Consider the following 18,263-nt stretch of genomic DNA (forward strand, 5'->3'; position numbering starts at 1 on the left):
TATTGCTTAAGCATCGTGCTTCGCAGTCGAGTGTGATGGTCTGAACATTTATTTGCGAGCGAGCGAGGAAAAAAAATAAGATTTAAGAGGTCGTAGTGAGAAAAATTCCATCTTGTAAAGAGGAAAACCCCAATCCTGATGGGGTTATGAGCACATTCTCATAAACGGAAGACTGAAAAGGCCTTTGATAAGTAACATAAGTATATCATCTGTAGATGCGTGCGAGCTTTGGGGGAAACTGCTCTTAGTCGCTTGAAATCAGGGGCGCCTTTAATGATGAGAGGAAAAGGGGACACTTATCAGTAAAGAAAAGAAGCACGTGTCAAAGTTAAAAGGCTAATTGTCAGAGGTGAAAATGGGGCACTTCTTACACCCTCAAAAAGAGGCACTTACCAGGGTTAAAAAAAAGTCAGTCATGAGAACAGGAAATGGGCATTTGTTGACGGAAAAGGGGCCCCCCATCAGATTTTGATAGGGACATTTATAAGAGGTGAATAGGGGCATTTATGAAAAGGGGATAGGTCCCTTATTAAAAAGGAAAAGGGGCACGTATCATTGTTAAAAGGGAAATTATCAGAGGTGAAAAGAGGCACTTATCGCACCTGAAAAGGGGCAATGAACAAGTATGAAAAGGGGCACTCATGTGAAAATATAAGGTGCGCTTATCCGAATTAAAACGGGGGTAGTTATTAAAAGGAGCAGGGGCACTTCTTACAAAGGACAAGGGGCACTTGACAAAGTAAAAGAGGCACCTTTCAGATTTGAATAGGACAATTATCAGAGGTAAAGGGGGCACTAATCAAAAGTAAAAAGAGGCATTTCTCGTACCTGAAAAGGGGCACTTACTAGCAATTAAAAAGGGCACTTATGAGATTGGAAATTGGACACTTATTGCAAAGGAAAATGGGAAGATGTCGAATTAAAACGTGTCCAAATAAAAGGGGCGCTAATCAAAGCTGAAAAGGGGAAGGGGCACTTTTCAAGGTAAAAGGGGCACTATTCCTATGTAAAAAGGAGCACATTACAAAATTAAAGGGGCACTGGGGCACCCCAGGGAGGGCCGCCTCTGCCCATAATCATACGACGTTTAGTTTTACATCCCCTCTACCGTATGAGTAAAAAAAAAGTTTACACCTAGAAAATTGCTAATTATTTTTAAAATAATCTATGAACAGTAAATTATTATACGTCTTATGAAAGAGTGTTTTATCCCAAATCATTTGGTACCATTTGTGTGTGGTATGTGTTCATGCCTGGATGAAAAGGTGGCATTTTTTTGCGAGAGTGCAAAAATCGACTTGCGCCAAAGTGATGCCTTCAGTATGTATTATGTTGGGATTAGTGGAGTGAGAGAATGGATTGAATGTATCAAATGAAATGCATTGCATATGTTTTTTGCAAAGGGCAAAGTCACACACACCCACGCACACGCGCACAAATGTTCCTTGATATTTGATATTCGATATTTGATATGTGTGGCATGATTAATTTTGTTAGGGGTGTTATTTGTATCTGCAAAGACCGAATTAATACCCAAATCCCAATTGTTTTATTCAGACATCACATAGGCTACTTTGGCGCAAGTCGATTTTTGCACTCTCGCAAACAATGCCTCCTGTTCACCCAAGCGTGAACACATACCACACAAAAATGGTACCAAATGATTTGGGATAAAACACTCTTTCATAAGATGTATAATAATTTACTGTTCATAGATGATTTATATAATAATTAGCAATTTTCTAGGTGTAAACTTTTTTTTGACTCACTCTGTATATCGTCTAAAAACTGGACCCGTCAATATTTTTTGTGCTACCAAAATAATGCCTATTGATCTGTACCCCACGACGGTTTGATATTACCATTCGCATGCCCTTTTTTCTCATTTCAATTTGTACCCCGCATTATAAGCAATTTTCAATCGTCTGACTTTTCCCTACCCCTGTGAATAGGCCTAAGCGAACAGCATTAACAATACGACGTGAGTGATTCAAATTAGAAAAATAGGAGTTCTCTTGTATCTGTCCGCGGGTGAAATTCATGAATATCATTATCAACGTGCCATGGAACATCAATCAAAATGCTTTTATTTAGCAACGATTGATATTTCTGTTTATTTTGCTTCATGATCTGTCACTCTGTAATCAATTTTGTTCTCAACATGTAGATGGTATTCAGAGTGATATATTATTATCGGTAGTGACCTTGTGTGTCAGCAGAACAAAGGAATCATATTTTATTGAAGAATTCAAGAAATTTATTGAAGAAATTAACTGAAGTAATCATATTTTGTTACTCAAAAGTCATAATGGCCCGAATTCACAAAGCAAGGTTTGAGCTCGGACCAAGGTTTGAGCTCAAACCTCCTTTTGTTTCGCCAAACCTCCTTTTGTTCTTTACAAACCAGGTTTGTAAAAAACGCGTAAAATGCGTCATATGACGTACGAAAACCAAGGTTTGTCGACAAACCTCCTTTGTGAATTCGGGCCATTAAGTCTAATTTCATAAAATTTGAATTGGGGGTGGGGGCTGTCATAGGTTTCATACAACTTGCTTGCAATGGCAGTAATTCTTCCGCAAATATTTTTTATAAAAATTGATGAAATATGATAATTTAAACAGTGTTAAAATTGATTGACCATTAAATAACTTGACTGGCAGATATCTAAATTAACTATTTGCTAAATCCCGGGTTAAAAAAAACGAAACTGAAGGGTGCAAAAATGAATTTGAATGAAAAAAATGTTAAAATGGACATGAAATCCTATAGAATTAGAATTTTAGTAATTATAATGATAAAGAAAATAATAATAGTAGTAATAATTATAATAATAATACAGAGAGAAAGATATAATGGGAGACAAATATCTAACAAATATGAGGAGGGAAAATATTTATATGAGGAATGAGAGTTAGAGGGATAGATATACATAGAGAGAGAGAGAGAGAGAGAGAGAGAGAGAGAGAAGCCAAGAAGCCGGCGATATTTCATCGGATGACCCTGCCCAATTGTGTAGACGTTTGTAATGAACGAAGACAATGCAGCTCTTGAGTAAAACCACTTCGAATGACTTTAACAATTCATGATGTTGTCATGACACTCAGAATATCATGATTCCTGCCTTCGAGCCGAACCATCCCTTTTGTCGAAAACAACCAAAACTATTAACATCCGCCATCAGCCAATCATAGCCTTCTCCTATTGTGACTGCCCTAGATATTCATCGCCCAGTTTATTGTACTTGATCATCATAAACCTTTGATTAGTGGCAACGTTGCCTGGGCCCCGTTGCACAAAACTTACCATTGATGTTAACTTTGCCACCAATGGCAACTACCATGGTAACAGGGCTCAACAGCCAATCAAAATCAAGGTTTCCATGGTAGTTACCATTGATGGCAAAGTTACCGTCAATGGTAAGTTTTGTGCAACGGGGCATCATTTTGACCCTTTTAGAATCTGGCATTATGCCTTGCATAATTGGACTATTTCCTGAAAAATTCGATTTCTGGGGGTTTGGCATAATTTTTGGCGATTTAGCATAATTTTCGCTGCTCCCCTAGCATAATTGTATTTTTTTCACTGGCCACGCTGATTGGTGGGCGGCTAAGTAACAGACTATTTAATAGACAGGGCCAGTGGCACAGCGGCAGTTCAGTCATTGGGGAGGGAGGGGGTACAAGTCTTAATAGATGGAAGAAATTCGACGTTTAATGTGGCGACTTAGCTGGGAGGTCTAAAATGGTGGTCGTATAATTTTTTCTTCTTCCCCCTTCCAATCCTCCTTTCTCATCACCCCCCCTCTCACTCCCCCCCCCCCCGTCTCTCTCATTCGATGGGATGGGGTATATGCCCCTCGTGCCCCAAATTTGACAACTTTGATACGCCAATGGACAGGGTATTGATAAAGTGATATACTAATGTGTTTTGTATATCTTCCCATTACAACCATTCCACATAAATGTTTTATTATGTTATATTTTATATTTTATTATCAATATTTTTAGCAAGACAATTTTCGTAATCGTCGGAATTGTGCTACCACCCCCTTTTTATATACAAAATTAAGATCTTTCCACCTTTCATGCAACACATCCGAATGTAGCGTCCTTCCCCTTAATTTGATCTGGGCGTATAAATATACCCATTTCTTGTAATCGGATAATACCATCTAAATTAATGGACAGAAAATATTAAGGGGAAAGTAAAATGAAAAAAATATTACACGTCGTGTGAAATGAAAGAAAAGTGCAATAGAAATCATTCTACCCTTGCACACATTATTCAATATTCCAAATTGTCCATAATTTTACACCGTATAAAGGCTATTGTCACCGGATTGTAAAAAGAGACTGTCACGGTCTTTCAGAATTAAATTTGATGAAGTGGAACTCTCTTTTAGGAAATAATCCATTTTGCGAGCAGTGAAAGCGTCGGCCTACTGTCATGTTGATCTGAGTAAAACTATTGTGTGAGAAAGTAATGCATAACAGTTAAAATAGACTCATGTAGAACAGAGAAAATAGAACACAGAACATACTTTTTATTTTTGTATATACTTATGTCTTTGTACGTTATAGAAATTCAACACATTCATCAATATTTTCCTCCTCTTCCTCCTCCTCATCCTCCTCTTCTTTTTCTTCTTCTCTCTCTTCTTTTTCTTCTTCTTTTCTTCTTCTTCTTTTTTTTTAAAAAATATTTTCCTAATATTCTTATAGCACTTATTATCATTTCTATCATTATCAGTTTAATGTTGTTATTATAATTATCATCATTATAATCTTTAATTTAAAAAAAAATCTTAAGTATATGTCTGTTGATAATACGATTTTGACTTACTTATTTTGTACATGTATTTCGGGGACCCCACTGAAAACAAGCTCTCAAGCTTTCGTGGGTTATCCTGTTCAAGTTGACTTGATTTTTGATCCGTTATTCTTTTATATTGTTGTATGTTGGAGGCTTGGCAAATAATAATCAATCAATCAATCAGCTCGGAAGAAAGAAGCAACGTTATTTCTCTGCCAAAGAGGTTCTTTTTTCCTCATCGTTACCCTAAAAAAATTGCCGCTTTTATTCCTGGTTCCACCTATTATGCTTCATAAATTTTCTTTTTCATTTCTCTCCTATTTTAGCAACGAAGGGAGTCGGTGGGAGGGGTGTGAGGCAGACAAACGGAATGAAAGGACGCACCAACAACAAGGGGAAAAGCGGTGGGTACTTGAATAATTATCTTAATTCTTGTACTTTTAACAAAGCTAATTACTACCGCTTTGGGAGAAGAGGACCAGAATGTAATTTATCATTATATTCTGGTCCTCTTCCCCTGTGACTTATCATTACATTCTGGTCCTCTTCCCCCAAAGCGGTAGTGATTAGCTTTGTCGACAGCACCAGAATGATTGCGAGGCAGAGAGAAATAGATTGTCAGAGAGGGAATGAAGGAAAGGAGAACAAATATAAAAAAACATGGGGAAGTCTATTACAATAATTACAGTCTATTACAATAATTACAGTCTATAACGATAATTACAGTCTATTACAATAATTACAGTCTATTACAATAATTACAGTCTATTACAATAATTACAGTCTATTACAATAATTATCATTTTTAAATAGCAGTTTCACAATACCGCAAGTCTGGTGGAGAGAGAGAGAGGGAGAAAGAGAGAGAGAGAGAGGGAGAGAAAGGGGGGGGGGGGTGGCACAATTTATTTACGAAACATGCTTGTTTTTAGAACCGCAATTTGCCTTTTGACGAAGGCGGTTAGAATGCACTGTTATTGGCTTTATCCGGAAATATTTATGTCAAATGGTTTATTAAGAATATAATCGATATTTTCATTTCATACAAAATCATGTTTTGAACTCGTATCAAGAAACGGGTGACATAGATATAATTTGTTATTTCGTTCCAAAAAAGCGATGTAAATGAAACTGACATATTGATATGACATCTTTATATCCAAAAACATGTTATTGGTTCGCGTTAGGAATCGGGTGACAGAGTTTGCCAATTCGCACCAAAATAAACGATGTCAATTACAAGACAACCATTCACATGCAACATGTCTTTATTCTAGCAAGATTGTCGGAATACGTGAAACATTTTTCATATCGATTGCCAAGTCTTTTGAAGGTCAGAAAACCATCGTTGATGCCAATAGGGTCAATTATAGGAGAAAAAACTTCGTATTAACGTTAAACTGAAGTCAATAATATTGACTAACAATACTTTTGTGGCAAAATTGTTCCAATTGTTCATTGTTGAATGATCATAATTTTTCATGGTCATCATAATTTGATTGGAAATTAAACTAGTATTGTCGACAATAGGAAAATATTTTTATGTCCTCATATCCCCCTCTTTCGTTGTAGGAGATTCCTTAACAAATGGGAAGCTGTCGAATGATGGAGATCCTTTCAAGGGACCCTCTGATGGTGAAATGGACTACCATTCCCAGCTCGACCGGGCTGTCGAGGTGATCGGTGAGGCGAACTCGAAGATCAGGAGGACCGAAGATCGCACCAAGGCCTTAGAAAATGAAAAGACGGACTTGGAAAATAAACTGCGAATCGCTCTCCGAGAATCTTACAGTCTGCGATCAGAGCTGGAAACTCTCAAACAAGAAAAAGAAGGGAAGAACTTGAAGGAGGCCGAGCAGAGAAGGTCACGGGAGCGTAAGCTTAAGGGCCTCCATGAGGAGCTGGAGACTAAGGAGTCCATGATGGCGGACAGGGAGATCGAGTTGAGGAGGAGAGAGCTGGAGCTTGATCAGAGGGTGGCCAAGGTCAGGAGGCAACAGGCTGACGTGGAGAGACAACTACTAGAAGTCCTGGACAAGGATAAGTCATTTGAAGGTAGAGTTCACTCACAGAGCAAAAAGGACGAGGAGTTGAAACGTCGCGACCGAGCGCTGACCGTTCGTGAATCCATCATCGCTGACAAAGAAGATCTCTTGACCAGAAACCTTGAGGAACTCAAGGATAAGGAGACCAACCTTGTGAAGGCGATGAATGATTTGGAAAAGAAGCGAGAAACCCTGAATAATCTTAAGAGAAAGAATGATGAAGTAGCATTGAAGCTCTCGGAGAAGAAGATGGACATTGATGTCAAAGAAAGAGAAGTGGGCATAACCCTGGTGGCCTTACGGAAGGATGAGGCAGAGCTGCTGAGGAAAGAGGAGCAGTTGGAGGAGATGGAGGAAGATAATGAACAAAGACAGGCAGAACTTGAAGAGAAGGAACGAGGACTGAGTCAAAAAAGTCGTGAGACGGGCGAGTTTGAGAAAGAAAAGAAACAGTTCTCTTCTGAAAAGAAAAAATGGCATGGCGAGGCTGCAAAGATTAGGAATGAACTTGAAAGGGAACGGAAAAGTTTGAGGGAACGTGACATGGAGCTCAAAACAAAAGAGCGCGAATTGCAAATCAAAGAGAAGGAATGGCGTACAGTGAAGGGTGCATTGGACAAACACTTGCAAGATCAGGACAAGATCGAGCGCTCTATCAAGGCCATCGAGATGGAGCAACATCGAATCGAATTGGCTCAAAGCGTGCGCGAGGCTGAAATGGAACAGAAAGACAAAAGAGAGAAATTGATTTCGTCGATGACGAGTAAAGAAGATGAACTCTTGCTGAAAATAACCGATCTTCACAAGAAAGAACAACACATCAGAGAACGAGAGGAACGCTTGAAGGACGAGGAACAACGGTCATTTCCTCTCATATACCGAAGTGATAATCAACTGAGAGATAGTGGCGATCACGAGATGGTTTTAGAAGATGTCTCGGAGACACAGACTCCGTCTTTAAGACAACAAGGTAAGCACTATAGTCAAATACCTTTTGACAACAGCTCGACCCCAGAAAGTGGCTTTTCTGATGCTCATCCCGGAGAGTACAAAATTCTCCAGAGAGGAACCCTAAGCGCCCATCATCGCAACCAGGCCTTCACTGTCAGAACGGGTAACGTCAAGAACATCGGAGAAATGAAAAACATCATCTACAGGAGAGAGGGGATACCAATTCCTTGGCAACAATTTTATTTCAACAGCAAACTCTTGCCGGACACCTCTTTGCTGCCGCCAACAGAAAGCCTGGCAAGTGGAGTCCTTGATTTACGATTGGCTCTTCCAAAAGGCAACCTGACTCTCATCGTTAGGATGAACAGCGCTATCTCAAGGAAGATTGAGTTTGACGAAGTTGAGACTATAGCAGCTGCAAAGACGCGCATTTATAAGTCAGAAGGCATTCCTCCACACCAGCAGAATCTCTTCTACGGCGACATAGAGTTGCAGAACAAATATCACCTCAGTGATTATCACATTCATCCAGGAACAGAACTCTTCCTGAGATTACGTTACGATATAGTCGTGGTTCTCTTCCACGATCGTCTCATTGGCCTTACCGTGGAAGACCTTGATACAGTTGCTTCTGTTAAGGGTCGTATCTACGAAGAAACCCGGATCCACGTTGACTATCAAGTTCTGACGTACGGAGCAACGACCATGGCTGATCAGAGACCACTGGGGCACTACCGAGTCACCGAAGGTTCGCGGATCTTTGTCTCTTTTGTCTTACCCATCGTGGTGGAGCCAACCAGAGAGACCTTCACCTTGACCATAGACCCACAGGCCGAATGCCACAAGATCAAAGAACAGATCTGCAAGTTCCGTGGCATCCACGTCCCGCTTCAGAAGCTTGTGCAGCATGGGCGACTCTTAGACGACCAAGTCCCCATAATAGAAGAGCTCTCGCAAGGTGGACCAGTCCACCTTCACCATGGGAACATCTTGATCCTGGACGAGAACGGGAAGGTCTTGATGTATGACGTCCAGCCTTGGCACTGTGTCGCCAAAGTCAAGGAGATCATCTGCAGGAAGATAGGGGTCCACACAAGACACCAGCACCTCATGCATGGAGATCAGGAACTTAAAACAGTCAACAGAGCGATCAAGTATTTCGGGGTAAAGCGATCTGACTTCCTCGTTTTAAAGACGGAACCGAAAGCTTTTATTTCTGACAAAGAGGGTTTAGTCCAGAAATAAATTTTGCCTGTTCAATTTTGCGTTCCAATCGGGCTTTGAAGATAAAAATAAATTTCTCACAGAAAACAACTGAAAATTATATTGCAAGCAAGAAGCTAGTTGCTGATATTTTTGTTCAACTATAAATGCCTTTTACTAAAGATAGTATAGGCATGATTTAAAACAGAAGCATCTTCCGCTTTATTATTTTATCACACAAAGAATATGGAAATAACCAGAAAATATGCAAGAAAATAAATCCACATCCAATTTTCAATAACAAAGTGGTATTTTATCAGACTGCACTTTGCCAAAATTCATCTATTGGTAACCAGCTCATAAATTATACGTCTTGTTGGTGCTTTGGCAACACTATAGTAACCATTTTCATTATAAAATGAAGTGATCTATTCAAAGTTGATCATTCAGAGACATTATATAGCACTCATTATGCCCATCTTGTCTACGTGGTCTGGAGCCATACCTACGTTAAAAGATATAGGGGCGTATCCAACTTTGGTTTGAGCCGGCGTAAACACAAGATTGTCATTATCATTATCATTAATATCATGACTATTATCATTATTATTATTATTTTTATTAAATATTTTTTTATATTATTATTTTTATTATCATCATTGTTTTTTTTTATTTCTCATTATTATTAATAATAATAAAAACAATAATACTGCTCCTAATAATTAGGAAGGAATAAAAAAAAATAATAACACCAATAATAATACTACTACTAATTGTATTATTATTATAATTATTATTATAAAAGAGTTTTCGAACTTAACAACCCATGGGAGCCCTTTTTTAAGTTTGCATATTTTGCCGATATCCATCTTAGTCACTTTGCATTCATGACGTCACTGGGCCAGTTTGAATAGGTTGTTTGTCTAAATACCTATACTAGAAGGCAGGCGCGGATCCAGGATTTCTTAGGGGAGGGGGCCCAACTTTTTTTTTTTTTGCTCCCGAAAATTTGAAAATCGCGCCGGCCGAAAAGTCGCTCAGTGGGGGGGGGGGGGGGGGGGGGGGGGGGGGGGGGGGGGGTAGTGAGCACATTTTTTTTTTTTTGATCCTCAAAAAAAATTCAATTTGCACCCCCCCCCCCCCTTGAGCGCCAGGGGAGGGGGCCCAACCCCCAAAAATCGTAAAAATCACGTGATTTTACATGGTTTTTTTCTCAAGGGGGGGGGGGGAGGGCCCGGGCCCCCCGGGCCCCCTCCCCCCCCCTGGATCCGCCACTGCTAGAAGGTATCCGAACAAGGGCACAAAAGGGGATCGAGAAAATCCTTACTTTTACAGCAAGAGTTACAAATATTTGTATCAATTGTGCAATCATTAATTTCACAATAGTCAGCCCCTATAAAGATGTTTTAATAGGGGCATCACACCCCTACCCACAGTGGCGTAGACAGGTTCGTACACCTGGGGATGACTCAGGGGCGGATCTAGCTTTTTGCTAAGGGGGGGGTGACCAATAATGACGATGCGGAGCATCGTCCACGAGCCGCGAAGCGGCGAGCCGATTTTTTGGGGGGTGTTTATTTGAAACCCGTAAGTGATGTTTTCCTGGCATCTATTAACACAATGGAGACCATAAAAAGCAGTGCATGATAACGTCTTTTTAAATCAAGTAACAGTTAAATACACAGTTATATCCAGAGTTATCATGTGTTTGATTAAGTTACCAGATGAGTTGAATATCTTCTCACAATATTTGCACTTGAAAGGGTTTCTCTCCAGCGTGCGTTCTTTTTTCTTTCTTTTTTTCTTTTCTTTTTTTTTTTTTTTTTTGTTTTTTGGGCCGCCCAAGGGGGGGGTTAACCCCCTAAACCCCCCCCCGTAGATCCGCGCCTGTTTAATCTTGTGGTTATCTTGTGGTTTCCAAACCACAAGATAACCACAAAATACTTGTAAGATTTTCTCTTTTTTTACCGTCTGAATTGGCTTTCACCGTGTGAATGCGGCTAATAACAATAAACACAATTACAATAATGATGAGGATTATTATTATCATCATCATAATTATTATTATTATTAATATTATAATTGTTATCATTATTATTATTACTATTATTATCATCATTATGACTTATTAAGTAAGCAAATATCATTCCCCAAAACCTGGGGGGATGATTGTACATGCCACCCCCCCCCCCCCACCTTGTGAGGTGGGGGGATGCATCCCCCTCATCCCCCCGTTGTCTACGCCCCTGCCTACCCAATTTGTAATACCCCAAAATGTACGAGAGGGTTGAAAGAATATCTAAATTTCAGTCACTTGAGTAAGACATAACATTTTTCGTAATGTATTCTTTATTTCAAGAAAATGATGTGCAATTGCTAAAAGGTAATGTGTAATGTTAACCTACATTTTTTGTAAATTATTTCGACAGGATGTCATCCAATTTCAAGTTTTTGATTCATAAGGTTAGTTGCATTTTCAGCCGTTTTAGAGAATAACAATTCAAGCGCAATATAATAATGCATGCATGGAATTCGGTTCCATTTTCCTTCAAGCGGTGCAATATAGATATTGCATCTATTTCGACATACTTCACCTACTTTATGTCATTTTTACCGTTCCATAGTCTTTCAATTTGATTTGAAATGAGAAGATGTATTAATTTGTCAAACCGTATACCGTCCGATTCGCCATAGTAAGCGATGAACCTTATGCCTTGAATGTGTATAGTATAGTAGTTTACATATTCAGTTTATTAATCATGTAATATCAATATTTTTACCCACTATGAATGTCTTTCTTATTACACGACGTATTGTGACAACCGAATGTATCATCATGGTCTAGCCAATGCCAATTAATACTTTTCTAAATGTTGTTTAGATAGTGAGGATTGCTGCACAAAAATGCTTGTAAATTGTGAGTTTTTGGAGTGAAAATTATTGTAAATGATAGTGTGTTATTTTAAAACGGACGCATTTTTTTATCTCGATAAACAATGATAATCCTGTTTTGCTGCATGTTCTGTTTACTCTTCTAAAATCTAAATTAAATTCTTAAAGTGGATTATAGAGTACACAGTACCAAATTTGAAACGGGAATTACGAGTTTAAAGCCACTTTCTTGAAATTAACATATGTGCAAATACAGTGTCATCGGAATATGATTCAACGTCTTGTAAATGCATGAATGAAATTTGTTCCCCGCTAATGACTTGTGACCATGTCCTGAAGTTAGCACGTAGACCTACATCAAACATGCCAAAATACGGGTCAAAATATATCAACTTGACCGTCGGGCGATCTATTCACTGGAAGTATTTCACAGTTCTTTCCTCTTTTGTTTTATAGAAAATGTATGATGATTATGGCTCAAATATACTCAAGTGCAATTATTAAAGCAAGCGCAATAAAGATTATGTATTTTGATATATCATATCCTAGAACAAACTGATTAGTTTGCAAATTATCAATGCCACTTTTCTACGCATCTTTAGTTTTATCCATCTGAAAATGTTGATATTCATTATATCCTTTTTTGGTTTAGTCAAGTTGTAATTCATTTCTAAATTTAGACAATATTCTCATAGTATGTTACTATGCGATATTGATACATCTATTTCAGAATGACCCATAACATTGGATTATCAAAGAAGAAACCTCAGTTTTATGTGACCAAGAACAAAGTGTAATTTACAAAGTGTCATTTCTTATCAATGCATCTATAATGCTCATAAAACGCGTCTGTATTTCAAAGTAATGTTGTTAACATTTATAATCTATGTGTTTTTATTATTTTATATTCAAGCTCATCGCAAAATAGTTACTCTCAAGATTTGAACAACTCTCTGTGTAAAACTATGCAAATTTGATACATCTTTATGGTTTTTAGATGCTTAAGATAAACTGCCTCGTTACAAAGAATGTAAATATAGTTTATCGACATGTTTTTGCAAAGATTTTATTCTGAAAATCATGAATTGAAAGAATGATTTTGAATTTGTATTAATTTAAACTTCGAACAAAACTTTGTACATACAAAAGTCTTTAATTTGTATTGTAAGTGAACATCATACTACTGAAATATAGTGAATCTATTTATATCATAGAGATATGCAATCATTTATAATCTTGTAAATATGAAGTATGCTTGATGATACAAGTGTTTATCATTGGAGTAAAACAAAGAGTGCATGTATATTACATTTAGAGAGAAATGGGGGAGTATTTTACGGATTTTTCGTATTCCCGAGCATCCATTCCATGGGGAATTGTAGATAATTTGTTGAAGTGGAAGGAAGCAGTATTGTTGTATGCCTGAGAAAATGCAACAAATCACCAGATGATACTCTTTCAGGGTTTTTTTCCTGCATTTTGTTCCTGTTATGTGATTCTAGTTTTCTTTGTCATTTCTAAACTAATAACTTTCTCTAATGAGTGCATTGTTTAGATTACAGAGAATGTAATGTGTCAATTTAATTGTATAATTTAGTTCTTAATCAAATTGATATACGTCAAAAGCGTTCTATGTACTTTTATCAATTTATTTTTGACTTAGAAATAAACTAGCTGACCTTAAAACTGTACCATATAATATTTTGTATATCTTGTGTTGCAAACAAATCCTTGTTCTCTAAATTTTAATAGAGTTGATTTGAAAGCAAAAGGAAATCGAAATAAAACGATGAGTGAAACTTAACATCGTTTTTAATCATCTAAACAACATGTACTATGTACAGAGCTTCAGATCTACTGTAGTCATCTTATTTAAGATAGGCCTATGTATAACAAAATACTTATATATTACCTTTAATTTTAGCATTTAAAAATACATCTCTTTCTTGACATTCAAGTTAATACAAAGCGGATATATACAAGCAATGTAGTGATATGAAAGACCAAAATCAATTAATATGGACAGGGGAAAAGCTGTCAGAGGCAATAAGAGCAACAGCGGACGGAGAAGGGTGGCATAAACTTGTGATGGCCACAGTAGCGCAGTTAGCGCCACCGGACAGAAAGGAGAAGGTTTCATGAAGGCAAAATACAGTGTCCGAGTGCGCTGATTAGAAATGTATTCCCCTGCATGCTTTTGACATCACGGGAATTTAACTTACAGGGGAGTGGACTGAATTGATAATTATTATCGAAATGTCTTTAACAGATGTGACTTCATTACATGCAATTACATTAAAGGGGAAGTCCATGCTAATAATGAAGTTGGTTTCGAAAGAAGCAGAAAAGTTAGAAAAACGGATATTACAAGTGAAAATTTGAGCACTGGCAAATTTCAGAATCTAATAGGAGTTGATATTCGGGCAAAAGCCGTAGAAGCTTGTCTTTAGGCGTCTTGGCGAGTTTGAACAACTCGCCTTCGCACTAATAATTTCAAGCCCGTCCACTCAGTGTGACGACATCGAGGCGTAATTTGGTCAGTTTTTGACTAAATTGCCCTTCTGTACCAAAATATACTCCAAATGGCACGGTTAATCTCATTCAGGTTTAGCACAATGACCAGGGGTTTTTTCACAAAGATCCTAAGTCAAACTTAACTCTAATTAAGTTGGACTTAAATATTATGGAGAGCCATTTGTAGCCTTAAAATAAAATATGTTCAAAGCGAAAATTCAAGTATTTTAGACTTTTTATAAATTCCACATCAAGAACATGAATTCTCCTTGATAATAGAAAATTATGAATGATTTGAATCAACATTTTATGCCTCTTAAAAAAACTTTTACAAAATATTTTCAAAGATGCTAACGGCTTTCCATAATTTTTAAGTCCAATTTAGAGATAAGTTCAACTTAGGATCTTTGTGAAACACCCTCCTGGACTTCTGAAAAGGTTACCAAGTCACAAATTTAGTGTCATAGCTCGCTTTTCTCCCATTACCATAATAATAATCATCATCATAATCATCATTATCACCATCAGTATCATGGCTAGTTGGTTTTTTCTTTTGTTTACCATCAAAATCACTACCACCGCTACCACCACCATAATAATAATAATCATCATCATCATCATAATCACCATCATCATCAACATCATCATCAACATCATCATCATCATCAACATCATCATTATAATCACCATCATCATCATCATCATTAATATTAATTTCAGTGTCATAACTTACTTTTTTCGATTACCATCATTATAATCAACATCACCATCACAACCATTATCATCATCATATCTACAATACTTAATTATGCTCAAATGAGAACAAAATTGGTACAAAGCAATATTTTTCTGAAGGTTTTATTCACAGAAAAACAGCACAGCAACAGAAGTTTTTTTTCTTCTCCATCCACATCAATGGGAAAGAGATACAAAAAAGCATCCATCAAAACTTGATCCTCCTTCTGCTGCTGTTTCTCATAAATTAACATATAATCACAGAAAATCAGTTCATTTTTACAAATAATTAATCAAATCTATCGATTTTACACAGGTTATTTATCTGTATGTGTACATAATATAAACTAACAGCATGAAATCACTGAATAAGGTGGATTGGTGTTCTGTCAAGAATAATTATTATGGGCCTGGAAATAAACTAGCTGACCTTAAAACTACCAAACAATACTTGATCATGTTCTGTATATGTTTGAACAGTTGATTTAAAAAAGCAAGGGGGGAAACAAATAAAACTCTGAGGAGAATAATTACATAACTTTCAAACATTTAAACAAAAATGTATGTACAGGAACACAGATCTACTGTATTCATCGTATTTCAAATATGTATAAAAATTCTTGAACATTTATATATTTCTTTTAGCTTGTACAAAAACATCTCTCTCTCTCTCTCTCTCACTCTCTCTCTCTCTCTCTCTCTCTCTCTCTCTCTCTCTCTCTTGACATGAGAACAATGTGGATTTTGCTTTCAAAGAAATTCGGCATAAATTAATGCAAATGGCATCATGAGACTAATAACTGGTGAACATTTGGGAAACCTAAAACCTCAATGCGCTGCTTTACACATCCACTGTCCTGCACGGTACATGCATTAGACATAACAGCAACGGAACTGGTCGGAAGTTGTACTTAACTGACATAGCATCAAGAGTCTAATCAGTACTGACCCAATAGACTATTCAAATGTAATGCTCAAATCTTTGTAAAGAGCCTCGTTGCAAATTATTTCATTCACCTGTTACAAATAATGTGTTGATAGGTAGAGCAAGGTATGTTTGTCCTACCTAGCAACAATTAATGTATAGAGTTTGCATTCTTAATTTTGAAATACAGTCAAACCTGCTTTAGTGACCACCTGTCTACAAAGACCACATTTGTTGTTTCCCTTGAAAATGGTTTCTCATTGATACATCTACTAAAGGAACCTGTCTACGAAGACAACCTTTTGTGTTTCCCTTGGGCGGTCGCTATAGACAGGTTTGACTGTACAATTATTCATAAAAGGTGAATTAAATAATTTGTTAAGAGGCACTTAAGAAAGATTTGTGCATCAAATTAGATTACATTACGAAAATAGTCCATTACAATTACATTAAAGGTAAAGACCAGTATTGGAAACGCCCCAATTTCAAAAAATAAAATGTAAGCTCTTATTACCAATCATGGGAAAGAATATGTTTTGAATAATACATGATGATAAAAATGAAACCGGGAAACCGCCTACTAATTGATATTTTTGGTAAATTAGTGTATCTCTCGCCTGTTGAGAGATACAAATGCATGTGTCGTGCACGTGTGTGTAGTCCCATATACATCTTTCTGTGTACAGTGATTCTAACTTCATGAAGACTTGGCCAAATTTCTTATCATTTTGATGATTCCAGAACCTTGCAGTACATCTATGCTAGATGATCAACCTTTTCTGATCGATTTCAAAATGTTTCTTTCACAATGCAATCGCATGACCATAACTGGTCTTTACCTTTAAAGCAATCATACTTTAATCAACATAACGTAATTTGTGGAACTAACAATTCCACAACTGATATGCATGCATTCTCCTGTACAGGAATAATCTGATTAAAGGTAGAGATATCATGCTTCAAATATATTAGTCTATGTATGAAACAAAGCTTATTGATATAGTCCAAGCGTAAATGTATAGTATCTATTGGTATAAATCGCTCTGTGAGCATTTGAAAGATACTAATTTAGAACTTCCCTCAACACAAAAGGGCTTGAAGATGTCTTTCAGCGGGAAAATAACGACAGTTGTCTTATCAAATTTAGCAAGCGCGCTCGTTTAATTAAAAGGTCTTGGCGTTTTGTGCTACGCAAAGATTCAATCAATTTAATTTTGGCTATTACAAGAAGTGGGTTATTGATGTAGACAAATGCTCATGTAACCGTTCACTTTATGTATGTTACTACCAAGAACAAAAGAAGTCACTCGATAGTGTCTGACGGTGAAGTCTAGAAAGAAAACAGGTTTCCTTGCATAATTTGAATTTCACAGATAAGACATACGCGACATATTCATAATTCCTGCAAAGTTCTACAGAATTTGATGTTGGCTGCAAAAGGGATACACTACCTTTAAACTGTGAAAGAATGGAAATTACACAAATAAATCGTTTTTCAATTTGAGGAGGAAAAAGCTCAAGCATAAGACATTATGCAAATTATGAACTGTGATGGGTTACCTTGTTAATCTTAGGAAATGAATTACTACAATATCCCTCCAAACCATTAGCCATCTTTGTATTGTACAGTATGTCCCAGAAAAAACGAAACCTCAAATCTTTCCTCTTCTGCGTTCATGGCCGATTGTCAACAAAACAGAGCTAAGTCTTCTGTCAACTCTGTTTGTTGCTAGGCAGGCAGCCAGTGAAAACGAGTTCTTTTAATGAAATTATGGAAATGCAAGCATTGAACAAACAGAACTTTGTTATTCCTGGCTCATTTTTCCTGATTGAGGTGTCATATGAAAAGGTAGAAAATGAACTTTCTAGAAATGTGATTTTCTCTTTGAAATTCAGATACCACCCGCCAAATGACTTTTGGTACCCTCTCTTCAAATTGTTTTTAATCACTCATGCGTGAAATATGCATCAAATGAAAGAGGAGGATCTAAGATTTACAAATATGTGTCATTTATTAATTATAATTGTGATTAGGTTATGATAAAACATCAATAGTTCTCGGTTTCGCTTTTTCTGGGACGCACTGTATAGTGATCAAAAAATTGCTTGTAACATTATCTTTCCACATGTTCTTATGGATTCTCTTTCAATCAATGCCCACTCCAAATCTCAAAGAATCTGTTTC

General features: G+C 37.0%; 1 protein-coding gene across 1 annotated transcript; it reads left to right on the top strand.

Moving 5' to 3' along the window:
* Positions 1–528: 528 nt before the first annotated feature.
* LOC105447628 lies at positions 529–9,054 on the top strand (the record flags this gene model as incomplete). Its single annotated transcript, XM_030995861.1, has 3 exons — positions 529–582; positions 5,148–5,217; positions 6,386–9,054. Coding segments are annotated over 3 exons (2,793 nt in total), but the record flags the coding sequence as incomplete, so codon positions are not given.
* Positions 9,055–18,263: the final 9,209 nt, after the last annotated feature.

The sequence above is a fragment of the Strongylocentrotus purpuratus genome, unplaced genomic scaffold, assembly GCF_000002235.5.
Source record: "Strongylocentrotus purpuratus isolate Spur 01 unplaced genomic scaffold, Spur_5.0 spur5_scaffold_3, whole genome shotgun sequence".
Lineage (NCBI taxonomy): Eukaryota > Metazoa > Echinodermata > Echinoidea > Camarodonta > Strongylocentrotidae > Strongylocentrotus > Strongylocentrotus purpuratus.